The sequence below is a fragment of the Astatotilapia calliptera genome, chromosome 7, assembly GCF_900246225.1.
Source record: "Astatotilapia calliptera chromosome 7, fAstCal1.2, whole genome shotgun sequence".
Lineage (NCBI taxonomy): Eukaryota > Metazoa > Chordata > Actinopteri > Cichliformes > Cichlidae > Astatotilapia > Astatotilapia calliptera.
Genome location: NC_039308.1, coordinates 3,570,627 through 3,598,033, shown reverse-complemented (window position 1 = coordinate 3,598,033; position 27,407 = coordinate 3,570,627). Strand labels below are relative to the sequence as shown.

The following is a 27,407-nucleotide window of genomic DNA, read 5'->3' as shown; positions in this document are numbered from 1 at the left end:
TGACAACAGCTGTGTGCAGATCAACAATGGATCACATATCGATTGTGGGAGAGAGTATGAGCGTGCAGCGTTTAAAGCGTGGAAGTACTGACCTTACTTTGAGTTTGATTCCATAAAAAGTGACAAAAACATCAGGGTCCGTTGTGCGTGGGAAGAAAACTTCTTTTTACAGCAAAAAAAACCCCTAAACTTCCAAGCAAGCACCGAGTAGCTGCGACGTAATGGGAAACTCACAGAGAAACTCGTGGATAAACACAAAAAATATTTTATTTTATGTGCTGGAATGTGCAGAAAATAGGTTTAAATGTTAAACAAATTTCTTCAAGTCAGAGAATGTTGCATATAATTTTATTTTTGCTTGATGCATAAAGTTAAAAGATTAAAACTGGTAAAACAAGTTTAAAAAAAAGAGACTTTTCCATTTGATTACATTTTGTATGATGGATTATGTAGAAAAAGTAGAATTGGGCTGAAAGATCTATCGCTTTATCACCTACTCAGGTTGTAAATCATGTTTTTAAAAAGTAACTAAGCAACTAAGTAATTAATTACTTTTGAAAATAAGTAATCAGTAAAGTAACAGGATTACTTTTGGGGGGAAGTAATCAGTAATTAGTTACTGATTACTTTTTTCAAGTAACTTGACCAACACTGTTGAGGTCACATGGGTCAGGATAGGTGCAGATGTGGAGCTGGGTCTTATCCTGCTGAGGTGGTTCTCCTGTGTTGTGCCGCGTGCTTGTGGAGTGGTTGTTTGGTTTCTCCTTTGCAAATGTTTTAGTATTACTTACTGCACTACATTGTTCAGCTTGTGCTTGGATGTTTCATCCTTGGGTTTTTGTCTGAGTTGTTGCTGGGTCTGAAGTGCACTGGGATTTTGGAAGTTCCTCCTTTAAAAGGTCAAAAGAAATTGATGGCATTAGGCCAGCGGTCCCCAACTTTGTCGCTCCACGGACCGGTTTAATGTCAGACAATATTTCCACGGACCGGCCTTTAAGGTGTCGCGGATAAATGCAACAAAATAAAATGATACGACCAAGACAAAAACTGTGGTATTTTGTAAGTACAATAATAAACATGAATTCACTGTGTAATTGTGCAACTTTATTAGCAGCATCCACCTGAAATGCGCCAACAATATTGAGAGTAACATCCTCCTCTCTGCCCCTTAATGCTCTCTGGTCACTATAGTAACGCGTAAATATTTCTTTCAAAGTAAGACACACAACTACAACACGGTAAAAGACCCAGGGCAACCAAGTTAACGATAAAAACCCTAAAAACCAACTCTTGCTCAGTTCTGTTTTTACCCCCTAAAGTTGGGACTGTAAATTAAAATTCAGCTTCTAGGCTCCTTATTTAAGTTTCAAGACATAAGATCCGGTTCACCCAACAGTGCCAAAGTGGTGATTAAACTCCAGAAGTGTTGACCCACACGATGACTGTCACAGTGGCCTTCAGATAAATCAGTGGGGAATGCAGCCCAGAATACATGCACTAATCAAGGAATCCAAACACATAGTTTCTTTTTGCCATTTTTGTAGTTAAATGCCAACTCATAAAACATTGTGCCATGAAAAGAAACAAACCAGCCCCACCAACATTTCTTTTTTAATTTTTACATGAATGGTGGAGTAAGTTTGTTGGACATCTACCAGGTCCCCATCAATCTACCAGAGGTTGGTAATGGCTTTTGTTTGCCACAAGCCTAAATTGGTACATTTTCAAAAACTGGATAATATTAGCTCACAAATGGCTTTTCATTGATTCAATTAAGATGACAGTTTTTCCATTACTGGGGCTCCAAACAAGCAAAACTTCTTTAAAAAGGATTGAACTTAAACTAAACAAACCTTAAATAGATGGGTTGCTAATGATTCGAGAGATGTTAATGGCTGGGGACTTACGGTGGAATTTCTTACAATAGTTTGTGTTAATTTTAATTAAACTAACACTATCCCATCATTGATACCTGTGAAGTGTAACCCTTCACAGATGAAAACATGTTATGATCTCTCTGTACATTTTGGTTTATTTCTGTTACATTTCAGATTTCTAAAAACATTTCTAAACTCTGTAAGTAGAATCAAATAATTTATGGATTTAGGGTTTTGTTTGGATACTTTATCTTTTGTTGCAGATTCCCTCCTGCATGCTGACTGTGTGTGTGTGTGTGTGTGTGTGAGAGAGAGAGAGAGAGAGAGAGAGAGAGAGAGAAGCTTTGCAGGTGTGATTTTGCATATTTTCTATTTGGCTCCACTCAGCAGAGAGATTAGCAGCAGGTAGAGTGACAGGTGGATTAAAATGGACTGCATCTCTGGCTCGAGTACAAAAAAAAAAAAAATTAATTAGACCTTCATCATAGAGCAGTTACTTGAATTGTCATTGCAGCAGTGCTGAGGGTTTAACTCCTGTGTTGATGTTGTTCTGTTCATGCTATTAACTGCAATAAATGCCGTTATTAGACAGCAAAATATTAAATGAAACTTTAAATGAAATGAAAACAAAAACTTAAATTGAAGTGTTCCAGGTATTTCCTACTGGAAGGAAGACCATGAGGCAGTTCCAGAAATGCTGGAAAGATTATGTCTTTTGGCTTGCCCATCCATCCATCCATCCATCCATTGAGACTGGTGCGCCCAGGATGGATGGATGGATGGATGGATGGAAAATTTTACACATCTATTCATGCATCCATTTTCTGCTGCTTATCCAATGGAGCAGCAGTTTCTAAGAAATGCCCAGCTCTGGCTTTCCTGGCTGCCTCCTCCGGCTCTTCTGGCAGAACACTGAGGTTTTCCAAAGCCAGCTGAGAGACATCATCTGCCTGGTTCTGCCCCTGATTTACTTTCATTTAAACATACCTGAAACACCTCACCTGGAAGACATTCTAGTCAGATGAAGAAGCAGCTGAACTGAATCCTTTCAGTGTAGGAGCACCTCCACTCAGAGGTCCTCATTGACTGAGCTCCTCACCCCGAGCCTGGCCACCCTTCAGAGCGAGCTCCGCTGCTTGTTTCTGAAAATGTCTCGTTCCTTCATTCACTGCCCAGAGTTTCTGTCTAAAGCTGAGTGTAGGAAGGTAGAATGAGTTTTTACTCCGCCAACCTTCGACCTTGAGCTACTTGAACTCCTCCACTTGGGACAGCAACTCATCTCTAACCTATAGTGGGGCTTCATCCCATTCCGGCCAAGAATCACAGCTACAAAATGAATAAAACTGCTCCAGCTGAGCGTCAATCCAACAGATTTTTTTAAAATCTGCAGCTTCTCTACAGACAAACACATTTGATTTTTCAAATTAGTCCATAAAATTAGCCTTTCTTGTGTGTTATCCCACACCTCTTGTGGTCTGATGGGTAATTGCTCATTGAAATGCATGTGGGGAGGCCGTTAGCCAGCTGCTGACATGAGGCTGACTCCAAGATAAATAAAGCAGCCCAGGAGACAGCCCTGCTCTCCTCATCATCATATCTTAATTGGAAAGGACAGCTTTAATTAAAATGAAACCATTTAATGTATTTTGTAATTAAAGATGAGTTAGATGGCGACTGCTGGGTTGGGCCAGCAGGGCTGCTGAAACAGAAGCAGGCTTTGATTTCATCAACACATTAGAGTTAAATCTCCTATTTATTCTTTTCTTAGATAAATATCATCCTGTTAGGAATTTAAAGACATTGAACTCTGAGATGGATTATGGCTTGAAACATTAATTCAGAAGAACATTGGAAGAAGCAAAAACTGCAGTTCCCCTAATTTCCACTTGAAGCTCCAGCAGTGGGTTGTTCCCCTCGACTCCCATTAACCATCTTTAACCTGGCTACAAAAAACAGCTTAGTTTGCATTATTAGGGGTGTGGCCTCTTTGATTGACATGTGGATGGTGACCCAGCTGCTAACTGCAAGGCGTCACCTCAGCTAATTGGAGCCCCTGGAACCTCTGGAACATCTTTTTATGTGGATATCATCTGGAGGTTAAAATAGTGACTTCTGGTTTCCAAAACACAAAACATGATGTCAGCCAAAACGCTGATGTTGAAAAATGGGTGATGTTACATTTATTAGTCCCTGAATCCTCCCTTCGTTATGCTGCAATAGACGTAGGCTGCTGGGGGATTCCCATAATGCATTGAGTATTTCTTTTCACCCACTATGTGTTAATAGACCTCTCTGCATTGAATCATACTTGTTATTAATCTCTGTCTCTCTTCCACAGCATGTCTTTATCCTGTTTTCCTTCTCCCACCCCAACCGGTCGCAGCAGATGGCCCCCCCTCCCTGAGCCTGGTTCTGCTGGAGGTTTCTTCCTGTTAAAAGGGAGTTTTTCCTTCCCACTGTCACCAAAGTGCTGCTCATAGGGGGTCATTTGATTGTTGGGTTTTTCTCACCTTGAGGTGACTTATGTTGTGATTTGGTGCTGTATAAATAAATTGAATTGAATCTTTCAGTTTACTATCAAACTGTAATTAATACAGCTCTCCAGCTGCACTCTGGCTCAGGATAATCATATTTGTTCTGTCTAGAAAATTAATTCTCTATATATGTGGGGGAATAATTACAAAACTCAAATAACAATTCTCCCTTTTGGTTTGCGATCACCTCCTCCCAGAATGCAGTAGTGTTGCAGAACAGTGGGTTTTGCTTTAACAGGCAGAAAAGCATGCACTTCAATTTCTGCTAGCCTTCAACAACCTTGCTTTCATCCACTAGGTGGTGTGACACCTCCATCAGCCAAACACTGAGGCTCACCTGCCTGCTGTTACAGCTAAAGGTACACAACAAATGGAAATACATCTTAAACTTTAAAGTACAAGTTAAGTGAAATGTGCCTTTGAATAATATTTCATTCCACTGATTCTGTGTGTCCTTCTCTACAACACTTGAAGCGGTGATTTCACATTTTTCTCTTTTGCATGCACACTCACTCTTCCTCCCCACTTTCCCGCAGACAAATAATTTGGTCCTGCCTCCTCCATCCCTCTGCTGTTAGGTGGTACAGCCCACTGCCATACTCAGCAGTCAGCCTCTCTCTCGGAGGAGGAGGATTCACACTCTGGTTTTATTTCTCTCCTCCTCTCCTTCTCCTCTTGCTATGACCCATTTGACAAGCGGCTGCCACCAAGACCGATGTGAGTAACAGACACACGCAGACACAGAGTTACATGAGTGTGTTTTTGAGAGAGTGAAGAACGATGTGGTTAGGGTTCACCGGGAGTGCAGTGATGTGCAGGTGTGCATCTCAGGTGTGACCAAGTGTTCATGTGATGGAAACAACTCATGGAGCAAGAGCTGGGCTGAAACTAGATGCTTTGCCCTTTACACTGATGTGAGGAGTGGGCTGAAAGAGCTTTAGCTGTGGCTCAGGAGGTTTAGCAGATCATCTACTGATCAGAAGGTTGAAGGTTTGATTCCTGTCTGCTTCGGTCTGCATGTTAAAGTATCCGTGGGTAAGATACTGAAACCTGAGTTGCTTCTGATGTGTTCATTGGAGTGTGAAAGATAGATAGAAATAAAGCACTTAGACATAGAAAAAATGCTTGAATGAATGTGTGTGTGAAGCAGTGAATGTGACATGTTGTGTAAAAGTGCTTTGACTGCTCGAGTAGAAAAGTGACATGTAAAAACCAGTCCATTCACATGAGGAACAGTGGTCTCAGCGTGTGAGTGTGTTGATGGACATGAAATACGTGTGTTTGATCTCATTCTTCACTGAAAGACTAAATTGTGCCTCTTCATCGCTCTAAAGTGAGATGCTGTCACATCACTTGTCTGAATGGGTGTCTGTGCAGGTGTTAGACAGCATTCAGAAACACAGTGCTGTTTCTCAAAAGCAGGAATCAGTCATTTACAGCTTTTTTAAGCCAGGATGTGTTTTTTGTGCCCATGTGAACTTATTCAAGAAGTATGGTGGATATGTTCTGCTGCTGATTTCAGCTTCCGAACATGCTTTGTTGGTGCAGAACGTTTTTGACACGGCACAGACAGAAACTAGGTTACTTTTAAAATAACGTGAACATGTTAAAAATAACATTTTTTTATGTAAGCATCATAATCTTTAAGGATTGGTATGACTAAAGGCGGCACAGCAGTGATGAATCTCAGCTTGTCTGAACCTCTTCTTGTCCACATGTCAAAGAAAACAAACTCAAATACCTCCTGATGGTACTCAAAGTGTTTGTGTGAGTCTAAAATATATCAAATACTATCAACATTCACCTTAGAAGAGACACAAAAAGACATGAAAATGACCAACATGTTCTGATCTCAGGACCTCAGATGCTGTTGTTCTGTCAGATGTCTCCGGTGTCTCTGACTCACAGGTAAGGCGTCCTTTGGTGTTTCTGTTTTGACACACCCACCCAGCGATAACAGGTTAATTTATATTAAGAGGGTTTAAATCAAACTTTCTTTTCTATAATCGGACTTTGGCTAGGTTTAAGACCTGAAAACTACTTGCTTAGATTCAGGAAATGGTCACTGTTTGGGTTAAAATGTTCTCCTTCTCAGCATTAACCATGCATGTAATACCTGAAACGATCAAAAGAAAATCAACATTATTTATGCAAGATAATTCATAATTTTATTGGGGAGGGGGTTCGTGGCTCAAAGAGTTGGCAGTTCGTCTTGTAACCGGAAGGTTGCCGGTTCGAGCCCCAGCTTGGACAGTCTCGGCCGTTGTGTCCTTGGGCAAGACACTTCACCTGCTGCCTACTGGTGATGGCCAGAGAGGCCGATGGCGCGATATGGCAGCCTCGCTTCTGTCAGGGCAGCTGTGGCTACAACTGTAGCTGCCTCCACCAGTGTGTGAATGTGAGAGTGAATGAATAGTGGAATTGTACAGCGCTTTGAGGGCCCCGAAAAGCGCTATATAAAATGCAATCCATTATTATATTGGTTGGGTTTGATTATTGGGGGGGGGGGGGTCATAAACCCCCTAATCCCCCTGGAAATCATGCCCCTGAGCTGCACCTCTGTCTGGTCCTTGTGGGTCCCCTTTGAGTCTTTGTTTTTTTGACTTCTTTCCAGCAATAAGAACAAAGCTCTAACTACAGCAGCACAGGGACAGTGACTCTGAGGTCCTTTTCTTTGTTAAACACTCATCTAATCATAACAGATCCAATCATGTTGTCTCCTCTTGGGACTCAAAACTAATTAATGAGAGTTAAGCTCATGGTTGTGTTTATGCATCCTTGAAAAACATGTAACATCCTCACCATCCACACTGACAGATCAGTGTCACAGTTTGTAAAAGTGGTGTGAACATGGCTGAAGAGGCATCTCTAAAATATTTGGGACTCAGTAACACTTTTAAACAGATGCTGAAGGCATTAAATAAAATATAAAAATTCCAAAATAAAGCAGAAGTCAGGACACATGAAGTTTAAGTTTAACACAGGGTGGAGAACACGACGACAATGTGACTTTTTCAGTTTTGATAAATGATTTTAAGACGTCAACCATCTTCTGAAAGCCTGAGCTGTGACACTGAATTTTTAGTGCAGCAGGATGAACATCAGAGACATAAAGTCACAAACTAATGAAAGCAGGATGCAGAGGAGATAAGGAGATCGCTGCAACAGGAAACTGAATGGATCTGTAATCGGCACACCGATCATCCAGACTGACGCTGTGGATGAGAAGCTCCTGTTTTATTTCTTCCTGGAGACATTAAGGAGCTGACAGATGGGCGCTGATGGCAGCGTTTGTCTGTCACGTATAGAATGAGGATGTTTTTCTAATGTATGTAGACAGTAATGTACGCATATTGTCACTTTAAGGTAATTCATGTGGCAGTACGATAGCAATATACTGCAGAATAGTCAGCAATTCAACACTGTATATGATCACACAGATTACACTAAACATCAAAGTCAGCTTGGTATGTGTCAGCCATTCCCACCATATTTTCCTAATCTCTCATAAACTGACATCTTTATGACGGATAACAGTTACATAAATTGATTTATTTCTATTCGAAATCAGTTCATCTTCTTCCAGTGGCTTGAAAGATGTGAAAAACTAAATACACTGAAAATATGAAACTATCTAAAGTTTGATATATTTCAAGGAGTTACCCTGAGTTATAAATGTTTGCAGTGGGTGCATCCACAGATGAGGTCAACTAAAACCAAAAACCAGCTCCGTTTTTTGTCCTAAAACACGAGTTGCTTCACTGGATTCACACTTGTCTTTATGCTGGGCCTTGGTGCAGCAAGAAGTGGCTCTTCACTTCCAGTCACTAAAAATATGAACAGAAGCTTCATCAAGTCACAAAATAAAAGACCCCGTGCAGACTAAACACGGCACTTTAGAAATGCTCTTGGTGTGATTTAAAGTCGTGTGAAGAAAAAAGTATCCCAGAGACATTGCATCCTGGTGTACCATCCTCTCTTTAATCTTTTGATTGGCTGACCCTTGCAGATTAAAGGCTTGGACATTTGGAGGGTGGGGTCTCTCTGCTCGGAGCCAAAGCTCTGCTCCTGAGATGACCATATTAGGTACTTCCCCTTTTTGTGACATCCAAGAGTCAATTAAATAAAATACCAGTCTGCAGCCCGAGTTTTTGACTCAAAGAGATCACTCTACATACACTGACCTCATTGGGCATATTTAATATGAACAGCCAACTTGTAGTTTTACAAGATGGTAGTGAGATCTACTAGGATATATGGCTTGGACAAAGACAGTTTTCAAGCTGGAGATGTTAAGATCTTCACTGGGATGATCAGGATGAGTACATCAGAGGGACAGCTGAGGTTGAGCGGTTTCGAGAGAAAGTTGGAGAGGAGGGGCAGCAGAAGTGTTGGACAATGGATGAGAAGATTTATAAATGTAGTGAAGGAGGACATGTAGAGGGTGGTGAGGCAGAGGAGGATGCTAGGGATAGGATGAGACAGAGACAGATGAATTGGCTCTGGCAACCACTAAAGGCAGCAATCGAAAGACAAAGAAGAGAACAGCGCTGGAACATGAGATATATGACAGGAAATAACCAGAAGCAATAGGCCCCTTTAAAGACTTGATTCGACCTGATGAGTAAAGTTTTAAGGCAGAAACAGTTCCAATTTTATTCATATAAAACCAAATCACAACAACAGTTGCCTCAAGGTGCTTTATCCTCCTAGGACAGGGGTGGGCAATCTCAGTCCACGAGGGTCGGTGTCCCTGCAGGTTTTAGATGTGTCCTCGAACCAACACAGCTGATTTAAATGGCTAAATTAGCTCCTCAACATGTCCTGAAGTTCTCCAGAGGCCTGGTAACGAACTAATCATGTGATTCAGGTGTGTTGACCCAAGGTGAAATCTAAAGCCTGCAGGACACCGGCCCTCGTGAACTGAGATTGCCCACCCCTGTCCTAGGACCTGGGGTCCACATATGTGGACATCACATTTTGGGTTATTTAGACCAAAATATTCAATTTTGCTCCACAAGGGCCTGATATCCACTTATGAAGACGTTATACTGCTACTGTTCTATCGAAATTTTAAATGAATATCCTCATATGTGGCTCTCATTTTTCTTAAAAACAAAAATTAGGTAAAAAAAATCTGCTAATTCTTTGTTTTTACATTCATCGGGTTCCAATCAGGCCAAATATCAAAGAGAAATTAAAAATGCATGCTGTGGAAGAGTTCGGGTCTTGGGAGGTTAAGATAAGTTAACGTTTATTAGTCCTACATGTGGGAAATTTGTTACATTTACATCGTAAGCTAAGGATCCTAAAATTACACAAGAAAGAAAGTAGAGAAAACCCCAACAATCAGATGACCCCCTATGAGCAAACACTTTGGCAACAGTGGAAGGGAAGAACTGCCTTTTAACAGGAAGAAACATCTGGCTTCCCTTGCCCCCAACCAGCTGCAGCAATCATGCTGTGGAAGAGAACCAGAGATTAAGAATAAATAATGATTAAATGCAGAGAGATGTATAAACACAAAGCGAGTGAAAATGAGTAAAATAATAATAATATTAAAAGTGGCTATTGATCCCAAGAGTTCAACGATGTGAATCTCATTCCAACTTTAAAAAGTAATTTTATGCGCTTTTCCTCACCAAAAATCATGTCTGTAATCCTCATTTTCTCTTAGAATTATATTAAAACCTTTTATTACTAAGTTTGAAGCATTTTATAAAAAGTATTAAGTTGTGTTTTGCCTCAGACTGTTTTAAAAGCAACACACAAGCTTCTGATTAATGTTGATTGCAATACAAGTGGCCAGTTGATTCATCAGTGCAAAATGCAGATACAGGTATTCTGCCGATAAAGGGTCATAAACTGATTTAACTGCTGAAGCAGCCATCCACATTCCACAGAAAATGTCGGCGTTACTTAGCCTAGTATACATTTTTCACAGCCTTTTTTGCTGTTGCTATTTTGATAAATGTTGTGTTTTTCATGAATCTGATGGAGGCGGACAGACCATCATCATCACTGCAGAGCGAACGGACGCTCTCTGACAGCTCTTTAAAAACTTAGACAGATAGACAGAGAGAAGTAGCCTTATTGGCCTCATCCAAACGCCAGCACCCGCCCTCTGCTCTGCTCTGGATTTCCTGCCAAACTCTGAAAAGCTCGTCCCTTAAAACCAATAACCAGGAGGGTGTGAAATTATCTTGTCATCGCTCTCTTCTATCCCTCGTCTCGCATTTCTCCTCTTCTTCTCGGTCTCCACCCTATAAAGCTTATGTGCCAGCCAAACAATGCAATGCAATATAAGCAATGAAACAGCTGTAATCACTCAGTCACCCGTTCAGCGCGCTGCAGGCACTGTGGCGACCTGGCAGGCTTATCGATCTCTGGTGGCGGGAACGATTAAAGGCACCCCGGCAGTTAACAGATGGTGAGTGACGGCACTCATAAACCTCGCACTAAAAGACTAATGTCCTACAAGCTGCATCCGGCGTGCCAGCAATAAACAACCCTGCCGCAGACTGTCAGCGATACGAGCAGGGAGAGAGGGATGAAGGGAGGCGACGGGCCACCTGCTGTCCCACCAAACATGGTTTGACATGCGGGGGGTCCTCGGAGCCGAATATGGAGCGCTGATGGAGGTCGTGAGAGACAGTCTGCTCTCAGCTTTCAATTACAAAACCCAAATGGTGCCTGAATGGTTCAAATCTGAAGGAAAGAGGACAGAAAGAAACCCAGAGGAATACTTTGGAAGGAAGATACTTTACAAAAATACAGCAACAGATGTAAGCTTGACAATGGCGTAGAAACAATGGCGTAGCTCCATGTATGCTAATGTTGGTCAAGCTGACCACCTCTTAAGTTTAGTTTGAAAAATCTCAACAATTAATATCTTGCATCTAACAACTTAGACTAGATTCACACTTAGGTGTCTTTAGTTAATTGTCATGACAACAGCAACTAATCATGGAAAGATAAGCTTCAGTTAGCAGTTAGCATGAGCCAAGCTGCCTCCATGTTACTGTCTTTGTTCATGTAAAACAGTCTGATTTCACAACACAGTGATAGCTTCTCCTAGATTTTAATGCCAAACTACATGAGCCAGAGTATGTAGAGTATGTAGTCTAGCAGAATATTTACATTCTGAGTAGGATTTGACAGACTGATGCCTGCAGTGGCTTTCAAAGAATGTCTGTCTTCCATGCAAACTATAGGACACCATGACTATCTGCTAGCGACCAATGCAAGTGCAAGGAGGCGTTCAGTTTAGCAAACTTTACTTCTTTGCAACCGATATCACGCTATCGACTGCCAGCAACCTCTTGCAACCAATCACCAACCAGTCTTAGAATATACGTTTTCCCCTAGACTGCTGGTTTTCAGGGGGCCACTGAACATTGTCTAAGCCTAAATAAGTATATACAGTAAATGTGGCTTTAGCACTTAATTTCATGTTAGCTGCCAAATGGCTGGGGAACACACATTTTTCTCTCCTGATCAGTGATTGCCAGATGGTCACCACCTCATCATAAATGCCGAGACCAAATCTGAACTTGGGGGGAATGAAAAAAAAAAATTAATTCCAAGTGACACATCAAAAACTTCACATTTGTTTCAAAATGCCAGTTGTGCCTTTCTCACAAACATAGGGTTAGGGTCATGTACAGCCTTAGATAAAACGTCATTTATTATACTACTCATTCTAATATTAATCCAGAGAGCACTCCACTGTGATCACCACACTGATTCTACTGTAGAAATAAGGCTGCTCATCACTGCTTTGTTACCTACTGAAAATCAGGCTCTGGCTCCTGGGCTGGAGACTGCATACACCACTCTGGGTTCTTCACAACTAGCTTTGTGTGCTTTGCAGCTGTCTCTGCAATTTAGCTTCTCGTTAGTGTCCTGTCATGCAATAAATAAATAAAAGTCCACATCTCTACTCCTAAGCTGTAAATCACTCTAAAATTTCCCACCTCACAGCACATGAACAAAAAGCCAGCTGACTGTAGCACGTTTGCAGAAAAAAAAGGCATTTATGTAAAGAGCATAAGCTCAATAACTGAGTTACTATGTTACATAAATATATATGGCCACACAATGCATATAATATATAGAGTTTGAACCATTTTGGTGCATACATGTAAATTTCGTTATGGTGAACTTGTCGTACATTAGCTTGCTTGTTCTGATGCATTATAAACTTGTGGTTTCTGAGTTAGCTTAGCATTCAGATGTGAAATGGGTTTCAGCGGACGAGGATTGGAGTTTAAATTGTTCTCAGCACAGCTGATTTCAGTGGCTAGATTACCTCCTCAACTTGTCTTGATGCTCTCCAGAGGCCTGGTAATGAACTAATCATTTGATTCAGGTGTTTTGACCCAGGGTGAGATCTAAAACCTGCAGGGCACCGGCACTCGAGGCCTGGAGTTCCCCACCCCTGGTCTAGATGATGACAATGCTGCATCTCCAACTTTGAGATAAATAAAATAAAATATACCCGACTAGATAAAATAGATGCTAGTCGGGTATATTTTAGCATCTTTTCAGCCAGTGAGTCTTGTTTGAGAAACTTTCTCTCATGAGGTAGATGTAAACCAAAGCATACCTGCATGGTTACAGATAGCTTTTTGGATGTTAAGAAGTGAAATGGAAGTGAAACTTTCAGTGACCCCAGAGATTGCAACTTTTTAACTCAAAGTCATACTTGGTAATAAGTCTGGGCAGTTGTTTGGGGAGCTCCCATCTAAATGGATGAAGACAGAGCCTCAGTATCAACTTCTGTGGTCAGAGCGACATAAAAACTGTGTGTGTCCTGTATGTATGAATAAACAAATCCATGAAAAACATTTAACAAATTGGAGGACTTTGCCCCAGGATAAGGTTTCAATTTTTTCCCCTTTGCAGATTTATGTCTACTTTCAGTTTATGAAACTTGCTCAGGAGAGTAATTCTCTCATTTTTCTGGAGCCCGTTCTCTTTGCTGTAACTTCCAGACACAACCTCAGAGATTTATCACGGCAGCATGACGTAACAGCCCGGCACAAGAGTTTACAGGGGTTTCTGAAATCAAATTTTCTGCTTCCCTTTTGTTAGGGCATACCCCATTTTTGTGCTCTCTTTGGCTGACAGACATGCTTGTTGTTGATAGGAGGAAAGCAGCATGAATGTGAGAGAAAATTAACTCCAGTCTGACAGATGGAAGCCAATTAGTTGCTCTGGCCACTCGTTAGGGCCACCGGCTGAGCCCGCTGGGGCTGTGTGTGTGTGTTTGTGTACAGGGAGGGTGTGTAGCTGTGCACTTTGTTTGTGGTACAGTTTTTCTTTATTAATTTACTTTTGGGAGTCGTGCAAGTGCTGTGTGAGAGCTGTGTGTGGCTTATGGCTTTAGTTAGTGTTTGTAGACTTGCTTTAAGGCCAAAGTAAGAGTGAGTCTCTAGGAAAGTATGTCAGTGTAATGCCACGTAACGTGATGGATAGTGTACTGTCAGTAATACAGGTGTGTGTGTGTGTGTGTGTCAGCTGTGGGTTCAGGCAGTGTTTTATGTCTAACTCCATTACCGTCTTCCTCGCGTCAGGTGCTGAGACACCAGGCCTCAGTGTCTAACTTAATTTGACGGTTTGTTTTCCAGACGCCAGGATGAACGGTGAACTGAGAGCCGGTCGGACCACGACAGCCAAGAGAGGAAGCAGCGCCATTGACAGGTGCGTCTGCATATCTACCACTCCACCTGAGTTACAGATATTGCTTCTGTGGTTACATTTATAGAAACTTCAATTTAAAAATAATGAAAAAGATCATGACTTGCACCCTCACAACACTATGAAATAAGCTTAAAAATAATGAAAGTTTGACTAAAGAGTGTCCTAAAGAGGAATTCTATTCACTATCCTCAGCTGGAAATTGTTTTATGCTGGTTCTATGTTGACATTTAAACACATTTGGAGGGAAATCTTGGAGGAAACTTCCAGCATGAAGTTTAGGGATTGCTTGGAAATGGGCTTTGCAGTTGTCACTATGCATTCTTGATAATTTAGAGATCTGCCTTAGAGACATGATAAGATGAAGAGAAGCAGTAGCATCTCATAATCTCAGTGCAGGTGGAAGTGGTACATCATCAAGGTAGAGAAAAGGCGGTTTTAGGAAGACACTTTGATTGCTTTGGAGTAGAAAGTTTGCACGTTTGTACATTATCTTGCACCGGTTACTGAAAAGTGTGCATAATTTAATACGTTTATTGTTATAAATACCAATAAATCTTAAAGAACTCAAAAGAAGTAATGTGGAAATGTTAAAAAAACAACTAAAGATAAAGAATATCCAAACAAACAAGCCAGCAGCCTTTCTTGATAGCTTGAGCTTGATAGTTGAGATGATTATTTATCAATCTTAAACATCATCTAGATGTCCTCCTTAGACTTTCCAGAAAACAAAGCTTGTGTTCAGAAGCTGTCTCATATTTTTCCATCGAGAAATTAGTATTAATGTCAAAAATACTGCTCCCTAACAGTAAGTTAACGACCAAATCTCCTTCTTTCTCATCCTTCTGAGTTAATTAATTAAAGCATCATTAGCGTCCATCACAGGTTTACAATGATAACATCAGGTGGCAGAGTTGATGAGTGTGACAATAAAGACGTGAAGTTTGCCATGAAAGAAATCAGACAGTTTACATGCAGACACATGTAACTGACTTAAAAGTGTTTTATTGCTTCATTCACAGCTGTTTAGTAACCAAATGTGAATCAGACGCCACTGCATTAAAAACAACAACAAAAATATATGCAGTTCTTGATTTTATCATCATCACTCTTTAGAAGCTGCTCTTCTTAGAATTTCTAATGAAATTTTGACGAGGAAAGATGAACATTTTTGATTTAACAGCATCATCCAAATCCTCACATTGATCATTGCTGAAAACTTTGGGTTCTCCTCTGTTATCTTGTCCTGTCGTGTGTCTCAAGGTTCTGTTTTGGGCATTTTTAAAGGTGTCACATATCTTACATATGACATGATATCCAGTTATACGTTTTATTTCTTCACAGAATGTTGCAAAAATAATTATCAGTTATCATTATCATTATAAGTTCTTGTTTGTGCTCTTGACAGCTTTGTTGCCACTGTGATCAACAATCTTGGCCATCATTGGTTCAATCAAAAGTCAGAAATGTACTTATTACATTGGACCAGGCTCTTAGCTTTGATAACCATGTTAATAGTCTTTGTCATACTACTTTGTCCATGTTTTGTGCCTCAGTTGAATGGTGTCAATTCAATTCAATTTTATTTATATAGCGCCAAATCACAACAAAAGTCGCCTCAAGGCGCTTCATAGATACAGAGAAAAACCCAGCAATCATATGACCCCCTATGAGCAGCACTTTGGTGACAGTAGGAAGGAAAAACTTCCTTTTAACAGGAAGAAACCTCCAACAGAACCAGGCTCAGGGAGGGGCGGGGCCATCTGCTGCGACCGGTTGGGGTGAGAGAGGGAAGACAGGATAAAGACATGCTGTGGAAGAGAGACAGAGATTAATAACAAGTATGATTCAATGCAGAGAGGTCTGTTAACACATAGTGAGTGAGAAAGGTGACTGGAAAGGAAAAACTCAATGCATCATGGGAATCCCCCGGCAGCCTACGTCTATTGCAGCATCACTAAGGGAGGATTCAGGGTCACCTGGTCCAGCCCTAACTATATGCTTTAGCAAAAAGGAAAGTTTTAAGCCTAATCTCGAAAGTAGAGATAGTGTCTGTCTCCCGAATCCAAACTGGAAGCTGGTTCCACAGAAGAGGGGCCTGAAAACTGAAGGCTCTGCCTCCCATTCCCCCGTGTCCAATTGTAATTCACTGTAAACTAGTCTCAGTAAGTCACTTATAAATGGTCCAAAGTGGTGATTACTTTGAGAGCTCTGCATAGTCACGTCTGCTGACATTAGTGAACTCCTGCATTAATAAATATCATGCAGGTCATTGAGGTCATCCGACTAAAACCTTTCAATGGTTCTTTGTTCTAGAATGAAAACTAACAGAGACGTATATGTAGATACATTTTGCTTACTTGCTTAATTTCCTTCACTGCAGTAATCTGATGGCTACTGAACCTTTATTACAAATAGAAACATTAATATCTAACAGACACGTTTGATGAGTAGACAGCATAACAAATCAAGGTGATGCTTATACACACAACCTACCTGACTATTTAAATATGACACCTGAAAAGTCTATTTGGATGAAAATCTGTATCTAAGAAAATGTGCTGTTCCCAGTGTCTCCATACAAGGCCCCGTTTTTCAGCCTTGTATCATTCTATCAAAATAGCTTTGACACATAATCTGTTAAAACTTTACAATACGACATGCGACTCCCCTGCATTTCATTTATAATTATAAAGGTATTTTATTTTGAATTACAATGTAATTACATTTACCTACAAATACTTAAAGGTAGGTACACTAGAATAAGGGGCTAACAAGTCTGATTTTTACAGGAATCAAAGAAAGAATTATTATCAAATTAAATGTATTTAATGCTTAATGTTATTTAAGGCTATTACTTCATAGTATGGATATAGATAAACACTACACTAAGTAAAGCAATGCGTACCTTTAGGTAGAGCACAATTTAATAGGAATTTTGTGGAAAAACAAACAATAGGAGGAGCGAGCGAGTGTTCAATCTTGCACTTTTACATCTCTATCATCATTATGTTTATGTACATGATGTTCTATTATTCAATTTCCCTCACTTTTTAGTAATTATTTAGCAGAGATTTGAAACAGTTTATTGATAATTTAGTTAATGAAATTTGTTTAAAGTTAAAATAAATAAATAAACATTAGTCTTGTGCATGATATGGCCCCTGACCAAAAGCTACAGCAGACCTATGAGGTGAGATGGAGAAACATTGTTTTTCTGCAAAATTACCATGAAATTACAGACTTTAATTTATTTACACTGCAGTTAAAATTATGTACAGAATAATTTCTGTCTGCTTTCCTGTAAAATATCTGAAGTTACACACTACATAAATGTATTTAGAGTATAAATATTTCTTTGTTTCCTGTAAAAACTTGACTCCCTACCCCCTTATTCTAGTGAACCAACCTTTATGTATTTGTAGGTAAATATAATTGTAATTTAAACGTAATTAAATTATAATTCCATTTAATTACAGGGAATTATACCATAATCCAAATTATCCAAAAAACAAGTACAACTAGTGTTGCTTCAGTAAATCCATTTACATTAGAAGACATCCATGAGCGGTTCACAGAGACAGCATTCCTCTGCGATACAGGGACGTGCATTTGAATCTTTGAGTGTTCGAGATCCTTTATGTCGTTTAAATTCTTTGGAGTAATTTTGCTAACATTACATGTTAAACTTGTGTTTTTATAGTAGTACCACCAGAACAGCAGCTCTATCAATGCTGGTTTTCTGTGGTTGTTAGTGCTGCAGTTGGCATTTTGTTTGAGGCTGAAAGTGAATGACGGTCCAGCTGTCCCCAGCTTTAACCTCATTCTCTGTTTACATGGAAGCTAAAGCCAAACTGTCCTCCAAATCCCACCGCCGCACGCCGCTGGACGGATTAAAGCCGGGACGAACACGACTCAGCGACGGCCAGAGTTGGGATTTACAGCCAGGCAGCTGCACAGCCAACCCCCAGAGAGGCTGTGAGGATCTGTGGAGGGAGCCAGTGGGAACAGTTCACTGTGCGTGAACCCTCGTTGCTCAGGATTTCACATAATTCACTTACCACAGCCTGCAAAAGGCGGCAGGCTTAAATAAGCTTTACTTCTTAAACCTCTACCATCATGAGAAACTAAGGTGGAGAGTCAGAGCTCAACCCAAACATCCAGAGAATGTTTGTGGATGCTAGAATTAACAATACGTCCACAAACACAGAAAAATGGACAAAGCTTGTTCCCACTTTGTCTTTTTTTATATAATTTGACCTCGAGAAATCTCCCGCCAAATTACATTTGATTTGTCTTTCAAATGTGCTAATTGTTTTTTAAAAAAGTTTCAGCCTTTTGGCCACATGGAGAGCAGGTACACAGACTTTTATTCATCAGTGTGTGTTTTCTGCGACATTTTTCCGTCTGAACACCCCAGCTTGTCTTCCAGATGGGTTCGGCCTCCTTCTCCGTGTCCTAATCAAAACTAACGACACCAAACCTGCTTTGAGCAGCAGAGCTCTCGCCTGAGGTACAAACACACAGCAGCTCATTGTAGCTACAACATTTATCACTGACAGAAGTATTCACAGGTAGCAAGCCAAGAAAGTTCACGTGATGATGCAAAAACCGGCAGCGTGTCGACCCAAGTTCAGTAATGTTTACTCATCAGAGGAAAATAGTAGTTTGGCGAGTCTGTCACAGCTGCTGCGGAAGCCCCAAACTTCCTGAGAATTCTTCTGTAATCAAAAACGTGGTGTAATTTCAGGGGGTCTTGGAGGGGTTTTACAAGGAGTCTTAATGGGAACCATGTGCACAACTGTCTCATTAGCTTGCAGTGCCTAAAAACAGTATTCCCATTTGCATAGGTATATAGATATACACATATAGGTATACACAGCCAGCAGCACCTGGACCACTGATACAAAGCAGGACAGATCCATGGTGTCGTGTTGTTTACATAAAAAGTCTGAGCCTACCATCTCAGTGTTGGATAAGTAACTGAGACTAATCAGACCAGGCAATATTTTTTTCCAAACCTCTATTGTAATCACACTGTTAGCACAGATAGGAGAGTTCAGTCAAGAAAAACCCGCAAAGTGGACTTCAAATTCTTTACACTCAAGTTTTGCATGACAAAAGTACTGCAGGTACTGCACGTTTCAAAGTACAAAGTTGAGTCAAATGAAATAAAAATGCAGCATTCAAGCTGAAAGTAAAAATCCAAGCAAAGTGCAAAACACAAATGTCTCAATGGAAGGCAAACAATGTTTTCCAGGCTGTTAACCCTCCAAATTACACTGTCGCTTTGCACATCTCTGAAATGGGAGCGTCATCTCGCAGCAGCCAATTTTGGAGTGCATCAGAGCACCGACCCCAGTGCAGGAAGCATCCCGAGAAAAGAAATTTCATTACAATATGATGACAGGGTGACTAAGAATATTTGAGTTTTCTCTAAAGCTACTTTGATTTAACAGTAATCAAAAGGTACACGTAGATTAATCATCATACTTAAACTGTTTTAAATGTTGCCCATAGTGAAAGTATTTTCAGGTTAATTAAAAACACGCCGTGCTTTAGCATGTTTTTTCTTGTTTTAGCTTCCAGCTCTGTTGCCCTGGATACGAGGTAAACTTGTGTCTGAGGTTTTTGGCAAACTGAATGATGCCACACGTTGCTTTCTCTGTAGCTCAATCTATCATTATCCTAGTTTCAAAATTTATAATTTTGTTACTTTTGGGTTTTCTTTTTGAAAAATTCAACTATTATGACAGTTTTCTTGCAAGATAACATAAAGAACATTAGAAAAATAAACTTCCTAACTGCGATGCTTAGGTGTATAATCACTGATAAATGTGTGATCGTCTGAATAATTATTTACGCTCTGATTCTCAGCTCTGTCCCTCATCCTCTAAAGGTCTGTCTCACAGTTTGAAGCCCTCTGAGAGGTTCTGGTTGCTCCATCCTGCATTTTAAATCTCTTTCCTCGCTGCAGACGTCCTTTCATGTTAGCAAGAAAGACTTTTTAAAAGCAACGTATGCATCTCTAAGCTTCAGAGACCAAGACTCTGGGGGAAGGCTCTGAGCTCCAGTCTGAGGTGAAGGAAGTGGGGCTGTGTGGCGTGACTTATACATTATCAATACTTCACTGCACCGGTGATGTTAAACAGTGCAGAGGAAAAAACATGGCTCTCTCTGGGATGCTGAGAGCTGAGCACGACCGCAGGTGGCATTGTGTTTTTTAATTGTTTGATGATCGTTAATCAAAGGGCACGATTAACTGCTCAGATGCCTCCACACAGTGTAGTGCACAGTTTACTCTTATATCAGTAATACAGGATTGATTCAAATCCAGTTACTGTTTGATCTGCATCAGAAAGCTCACTGTAACCTACAGGACATCCTGATTTTGCCAAGTGGTTGTTGTTAACATTGTTATGATAGCCTAACATGCTGTTTGTGTTGTCATAAGGGAGATGCTGGCAAAAATAATACCAAAAATACCACGTGTCACCTGTTATTACTGCAAAGAAGTGGAAGAAGCATCGCACAGCACGGTTTATGGTGCTTCTGTAGGGATCAAGGCTTGTGGACAGTGCAAGTTGGCCGATGTGGGTAAATGACTGGAAAGTATTGAGAGGACTGGCTGGTGATAGGGGTGGAAAGCATGGCTGATTGTTGGGAGCTGAGAGGATGACAGGGTGAGGAATGATGTGGGACTGGTGGGCTTAAGGTAAGCTCAGCTAGAGAGTCATCAGCTAATTCTAGCACCGGAGCTGATTAGCTGGGTTAGGAAAGTGAGTCCCTAATTCAGTGTGATCGTAAGTGAGCCCACCTACTGCAACTTTTATTTACCTCACGCAGTTTAAATGCAAGAGATAAATGTGTAAAACTGCAACATTATCTATAAAAATCAATTTTGTTTTTTGTAGAAGGCTGTGAACATGGTTATTTGTGCTGTAACATTGAAGTCTGACTTACTGCTGGAGCCTCTAGTGGACATTAGAGGAACTGCATTGACATCATTGTTCCCATAAGGAGGTTTCTGCTTGAATGTAACTCAAATAAAAGCTGATATGATTAGAAAACAGGTGGAGAAGTGATGCCATTTGGGTTTTTCATTCACCTTCTTCTTGCTGCTTTGTACTAAGTCCGTTTCTATTGGACTGCCACATTTTTTGATGTGTTAATTCTGTGTTAATAGTTCTAAAAGTAGCTGTGGAAACTTCCACAGCTGTGGAAAACCCAAATGAACTGTAATTGCTCTAGTTTTTTAGTCTCGCTCCAAATCTTTGTTTATTTTGAGTGCATGTCAGTGTGAGGCGAGGGTGTTTGTCATCATGGTGGATGAGCCGTGTGACAAAGTCCAGCAGCTGCTGGCTTACATGACATGACAGTCTCACACACACACACACACACACACACACACAGAGGGACTGTTGTGCGATTACGCCGCCTCTCACAGAAGCTTTACTGAATCTCTCAGATATGATCGATGGCTGCATCCTCTGTGTTTGGGACTCATGCAGACACACAAATACTTTTGTACTTCTGAGGACCCTGAATTTTTTTGGTCACTTCTAACTATTGTGACTTTTTTCCAGTAAGCACAAAACTACTAAGTGGAATATCAGAAACCTGATGTCTTCTGGAGAACAGAATCATTTTTCCAAACATCCTAGTTTTATTTTGAAAGCTTGGATTATTTTACTTTTCACAAAAAACAAGAACCACCAGGGTAAAACTGTTATATCCTCTGATGTCAGTACTTAACCTTTTTGTATCCTTTCTGTGGGATAAAAAAAAGCCACCAGTCACGGAAGTTGGCCACTCCTCCCTGAGCTCGGTTCTTCCTGTTAAATTGGAGTTTTTCCATCCTATTGTCGCCAGGTGTTTCCTCATGCGGGACTCTTATGGTGTTTTCTGTCTATTATTTTAGGGCCTTTACCTTAAAATATAAAGCACCTGGAGGCAACTGTTGTTGTAATTTTGGCACTCAATTAATAAAGCTGAATTGAATGGATAACAGCCTGCAGTCATTTGTTGTAGTTTTCAGCGAGTCTCTCATGCGTCTCCTGAGCGATCCCAGCGGATTCTTCTTTGGAAAATTTCTTGAGCTTCTCCAGATTTGATGGTCGTCTGGCTTCAGTTCACCCCTCACATTTTCAATGGGATTCAAGTCAGGCTTTGTGCAGGCCAGTCAATAACATTCACTTTGGTGTTGGAAGAGAAAAAAACCAATTCAGACTGAATTTGTTGCTGACTGCTTGAGGGTTTTACGGTTTTTAAGATTGGATAAGTGGAAGAGAATGGATGGATCATGGTTGTTAGCTTTTTCGTGCGACTCTTGTGTCAAACGATATGTGTTAATTATCCTTAATGCTGAGTGTGTTCTCAGTGCTGTTCTTCATAACTCCACCTCTTAAAAAGTGGGGACAGGGTGTAAGATGTAAATAAAAATAGAACACAATGATTTGCAACTCTCACAAACCCATTTATTTATTTTATTTAGTCAAAATGAGCTAACATTCTTCCTAAAATGGTAACTTTTCTCAATTTAAACATTTATGTGTTCTCTTTGTGTTCTGTCGATGTCCTGCACTTCGGCCTGTTTAGCACTTTCGCTAAATCCTAATGGCTAATCAACAGCCTAAAACTAATTGTGCTCTTCTTCTAAAATCAAGTCTCCTGAAAAATTTTAGGTCTCCAAAAAAAGGCGTCACTTTCCAAAGGCATCATCGATGTTATGGTTGTGCTTTCTAATGCTGGAGGAATGTGATTACTGATGTACAGACAGATGGTGTTTCCAAACTGATCCGGGCTCATCGCTTTAGTCTCTGGGGCTGCCGTCCAGTCCTCTGCTCAGGATCCAAGCACACAATGACAGACCCACACTCGTGTGATGTGCCAGTTTGGCACAGCGCTGTTTCCATGATTTTCTTTTTAACCTGTCTGCTGACGGGAGGAGGGTCACAGGAAATCAAGAATATTTGTAATTTGTATTTTGTAATATAATGTCGCAAATTGGGGTGAAAAATATTAGACAAACATTTTAGGCTCATGTTCAGCCCCTTGCCCTGACACAGATATATAGTCGTGTGAAAAATTAAGTACACCCTCATTACTTACATAAGAATTAAAATGTCAAGTAGTAGTCAGGTGCTGCTACTCAAATGCACTTGATTAACTGATGACCAGTAAGAGTGAGCACCTTTAGAAAAACAGAGGTTCTGGCAGTTTGGTGGTCTGGAGCATTCAGGTGTGCCACAATCTTCATCCAAGCAGAAAAACTGCAAAAAACCCAAGAGCTCCATCTCAGCCTCTACAGGCCTCGGACGGCAGTTTAAATGTTCTTGACAGTGAAATTCGTAAAAGACTGAACGAGTGTTGCTTGTTTCTCTCCAGAAAGGCTGCATGACTTAGGTTTGCAAGCTGTATCTGAAAAACCCACCACAACAATGTCCTTTGTACAGATGAGACCAGAAGTGGAGATATTTGTCCAGAATAAACAGCAGGACATTAGAGAGAAAAATACAACAACAACAACAAAAAATAGCATATCAGCACAAACAACTCAAACCAACTGTCAGCACAATGATGGAGGGCTGATGATTTGGGCACCTGGGGGTCACTGAGTTGACCATTAACTCCTCTGTATATCAGAGTCAGATCTGAGGACACATGTCTGACAGCTAAAGCTCAGACCAAACCAACTGGACAATAATGCAAAGCCAACGAATCCATACCTCAAACTGACCGAAATGCTGTGGTGGGACCTTCAGAGAGCTGTTAATGAATCCTGCAAACCTCAGTGCAGCTCTGTAAAGAGTGAGCCAAAATGTGATGTGATGTGAGAGGGCGATAAAGTCATGTAGAAAATCATTACTTCAAGTTATTGCTGCTAAAGGAGGTTCTACAAGCGACTGAATCTCAGGGCGTACTTCGTCTTTCACAGGACTGTATCTCTGTAGTTAAATAAAGTGTCACTTTAATTCTCTAGTTTTTCCTTAGAGAGAAAGAAATTTTAGATTAGATTAGATTCAATTTATTGTTATTGAAATGTATATGACTCAAACAATGACCAAAGTACAATCAATATGGATACATACACAGATATATACTATACACACACATGTATAAATACAACCCAATTACAATATGCACAATATTTAAATGAATGCACAGTTTTATTGTATGAAATGAGTGGATGTAATGTACATGTAAATGAGTGGTGTGTGTGAGTCCACAAGGTAGACTTGAGCATGTGCATTGCTACCAGTGTCCATTAAATTACACATAAAACATCGAATTCCAGCGTTCTTCTTCTGCAGGCAGGCTGTTGGTCGATTTAGGATTGATGACAGGACACATTCCCTCGATGTTTTCGTGCCATACCTGGGAGTTAAATAAAGTTAAATAAAAACACTTTCACAAGAAGCTACAGATTTTCTGCTGCTCCTCACATTAAAATGGTTCATGGCATAACGTGGATGAGACATACGAATGTGTAGAACTGTGAATGATGCAAAGCTGCTCTACTGCAGTCCAAGAATAAAGACATGGAGCTGGTAATGATCTACTTAGTAGGTCCACTTTAAAATGTGTTTAACTATCAAGTGAAATTACGGCATTAAAAGCAATATTTTGTATTTTTGATGATATTGTAAACGTCCAATAAGGGAAACATTTAACAACTGTGTCCCTGACGGGAAACGCTCAGTGGGTTCCAGCCACCGTTTCACCTGCAGCTCCATAGCTGTCTGTCTCATTTTCTAATTGAGACGTTATTTTGTTTCCTTTTTTTCTATCAGCTGCAAAAATCTTAGAGAACTTTTGACTTCAGTGAAGCCTCCTCCTTCCACGTGCAGGGCTGCCTGCAGGTCGGTGCCTCCTGAATCCATGTGAATCAGCATTTAATTAAACGATGGGGAGGCCTCTCAGGTTCCCGGCAGCTCTGGGGTTGTACAGTCCTCACATTGATCTGCGCTTTTGTTGAAGGCAGATCTTCAGACTGCAAAGTGTGTTTTCCTACCTCCTGATTAACTTCACATCAACTACGCGAGGGCAAAAAAAAAGAAATCAAAGGAGAGACAGAGGACGAGGGTGAGATGGAGAGAGAGATAGCGATGATGGGAGAGACACAGAGCGAGGGCACCGAGCAGAACTCTGTAATTATGTCTTCTTGTCCCTCGATCGCCCTGCTGAGATGAGCGTTTAGCGTAAAGAGATGAATCAGCGTTTCTTTTGAGGAGAAAAATAACAGCTCGATAAAGAGGCGGCACAAAAAACTCCCAAGAAAACAAAAACCATTTAACACACACACTCACGCACTCACACACACACACACACACACTCGGAGGGAAGATAAAGAGAGGAAACTAAACAGCCTCCTTGTTTAAATTTAAATGTCGCCTTTGATGGAGCTGTGCTGCCGGCTGCCGGTTTCACCTCATCGACTCTGAAATGGCCGAGTGTGTTTACATGCAAACAAAACACGCAGTTTAAATATAATTAAGATAAGACTGTGGACGCAGGTTGGCCGGCAGGTCCTGTTTGGAGCTCACAGTGAGAAAAGATTTAAAACTGTTTACGTCTGTCATCTTTTTCTGTATGTTCACTGAATGTGAGAAAAGGATAATCCCCACATCGTCCATTATTATGCAGTGAAACAAATTATTTTTCACTTTAAAATATGTTTTTGGTGCTTTTGTATTAAAGCATTTATCTAGCAAAGTGCAGAAACCACAATGCAGGATGTGCAATTCATATTTCATAATTAGTCTGAATTCCCACTTTGAATACTTCCCGGGATTTTTACACCTTTTGGGTTTAAGCACAGGCCGTACATTGTCCTGTTCTCGCATCCGATTGTGCTTTGTCTTTCTCCTTGAACTACAGCCTTCCTTCCTCTCATCTGTATGCGTGCTCTGCATATATAGCTTCAGAATAAATAGCTTTAGAAGTTTGAGCCATGGATATATTCTGCCTGAAACTTGTCTTTGGGATTATTACCACACATTTCTGAATGCTGCTTGTAGTAGTTTATGTACTACTAATACATAGTATTAGTAGTACATAGTAGTATTTGGGGTGGGGGGTGAGTTTAGAATTACAGTCACAGTTAGAGCCATAGGTTTGTGCACAGTGTTGCAAAGAGTTTAACAAAAGTATCACATTAACGGTTTAGGATTTAAATATTATTGCCTCCAAGTACCAAATTTAAGGTAAAGACCCTACAATAATACAGAGAAAACAGAGAAGACCCCAACAATCGGATGATCCTATATGAGTAAGTGCTTTGGCGACAGTGGGAAATAAAAACTTCCTTTTAACAGTAAGAAACCTCCAGTAGAACCAGGCTCAGGGAGAGGAAGGCAATCTTACACATGTTGATCAACTCATCTGTTTTCAGTCAAGTTGTGCTCAAGATCAAAGTCACATTTGTCAGTTTTCAGGCAATAAGATGTAAAGAGTGATGGAGTGTGAGCCATTTGAGCTACGAAATGACAGGGTAAATGTTACGTTTCTCACCGTCTCCATGCTTTTCTCTTCCCATCACTCACCTTGGTTCCATCTGCCCAAAGATCTTTTTTCCTGGACTCTGCAGGTGCGTTTAGATGTTTTTAAGAGCTAATCTGACCTAACCAGTGGTTTGCACATTGTTAAAAAGAGTCTATTTCCATTCATAAAGGAGCCTTTTGATTGTAGATCTTCACAAGAAGACACCTACCTCCTCGAGAGTATTTTTCACTGAGCGAGTAAATACTCTGACTTAAAGCTGGAAATGTGTACTTGAGTCACGTCTTCACTGATTTAAAATGCACTGTGGTATACAGAGGGAAGCAGAAAATTAGCAAATGTGTGTTATTCTCCAAATAGCTGTGGACTGAACCACAGACTGTTGATGAGCTCAGTTCTACAGTTTTAAATAGGGGAGACCGGGGATAGTTGTAACGTGGGTCAGTTGTAACACTTCCAATTTCTCCAATCAGGGCTAAGTTTCAAATGATGTGACTCATCCTGTGTACGCCCAATTCAGTTCTGCTATCACATGTGAAAAATCAGCACATTTTGTCAAACACAGACAATTTAACACGAAAAAAAGTAATTTGTACGCCAATTTGTATGCCAAAAAGTAAGTTTTTCTACTTTATTTCAATTTCTAGTAGCATTATCTGCTTTGCAGTTAAACTCATCAAACTTAAATTATGTTATTTGTATGTCTATGGGGATATATTCTGTGTAGGTCTTTAGTGCTAGTGTTTTAGCCGTTGGCTGTAATGTTAGCTAGTTCATGGCTATAGGAGTCTGG

General features: G+C 40.5%; 1 protein-coding gene across 1 annotated transcript in view; it reads left to right on the top strand.

Annotated features, from left to right (window-relative positions):
• Window positions 1-27,407, top strand: part of LOC113025114 (Golgi apparatus protein 1-like) — a 155,968-nt gene that overhangs the window by 65,406 nt on the left and 63,155 nt on the right. The window contains exons 26-28 of the mRNA XM_026172549.1: window positions 4,710-4,770; window positions 4,990-5,128; window positions 14,044-14,116. Coding sequence (XP_026028334.1) covers window positions 4,710-4,770; window positions 4,990-5,128; window positions 14,044-14,116 — 273 coding nt within the window. The remainder of the gene's footprint in view (window positions 1-4,709; window positions 4,771-4,989; window positions 5,129-14,043; window positions 14,117-27,407) is intronic.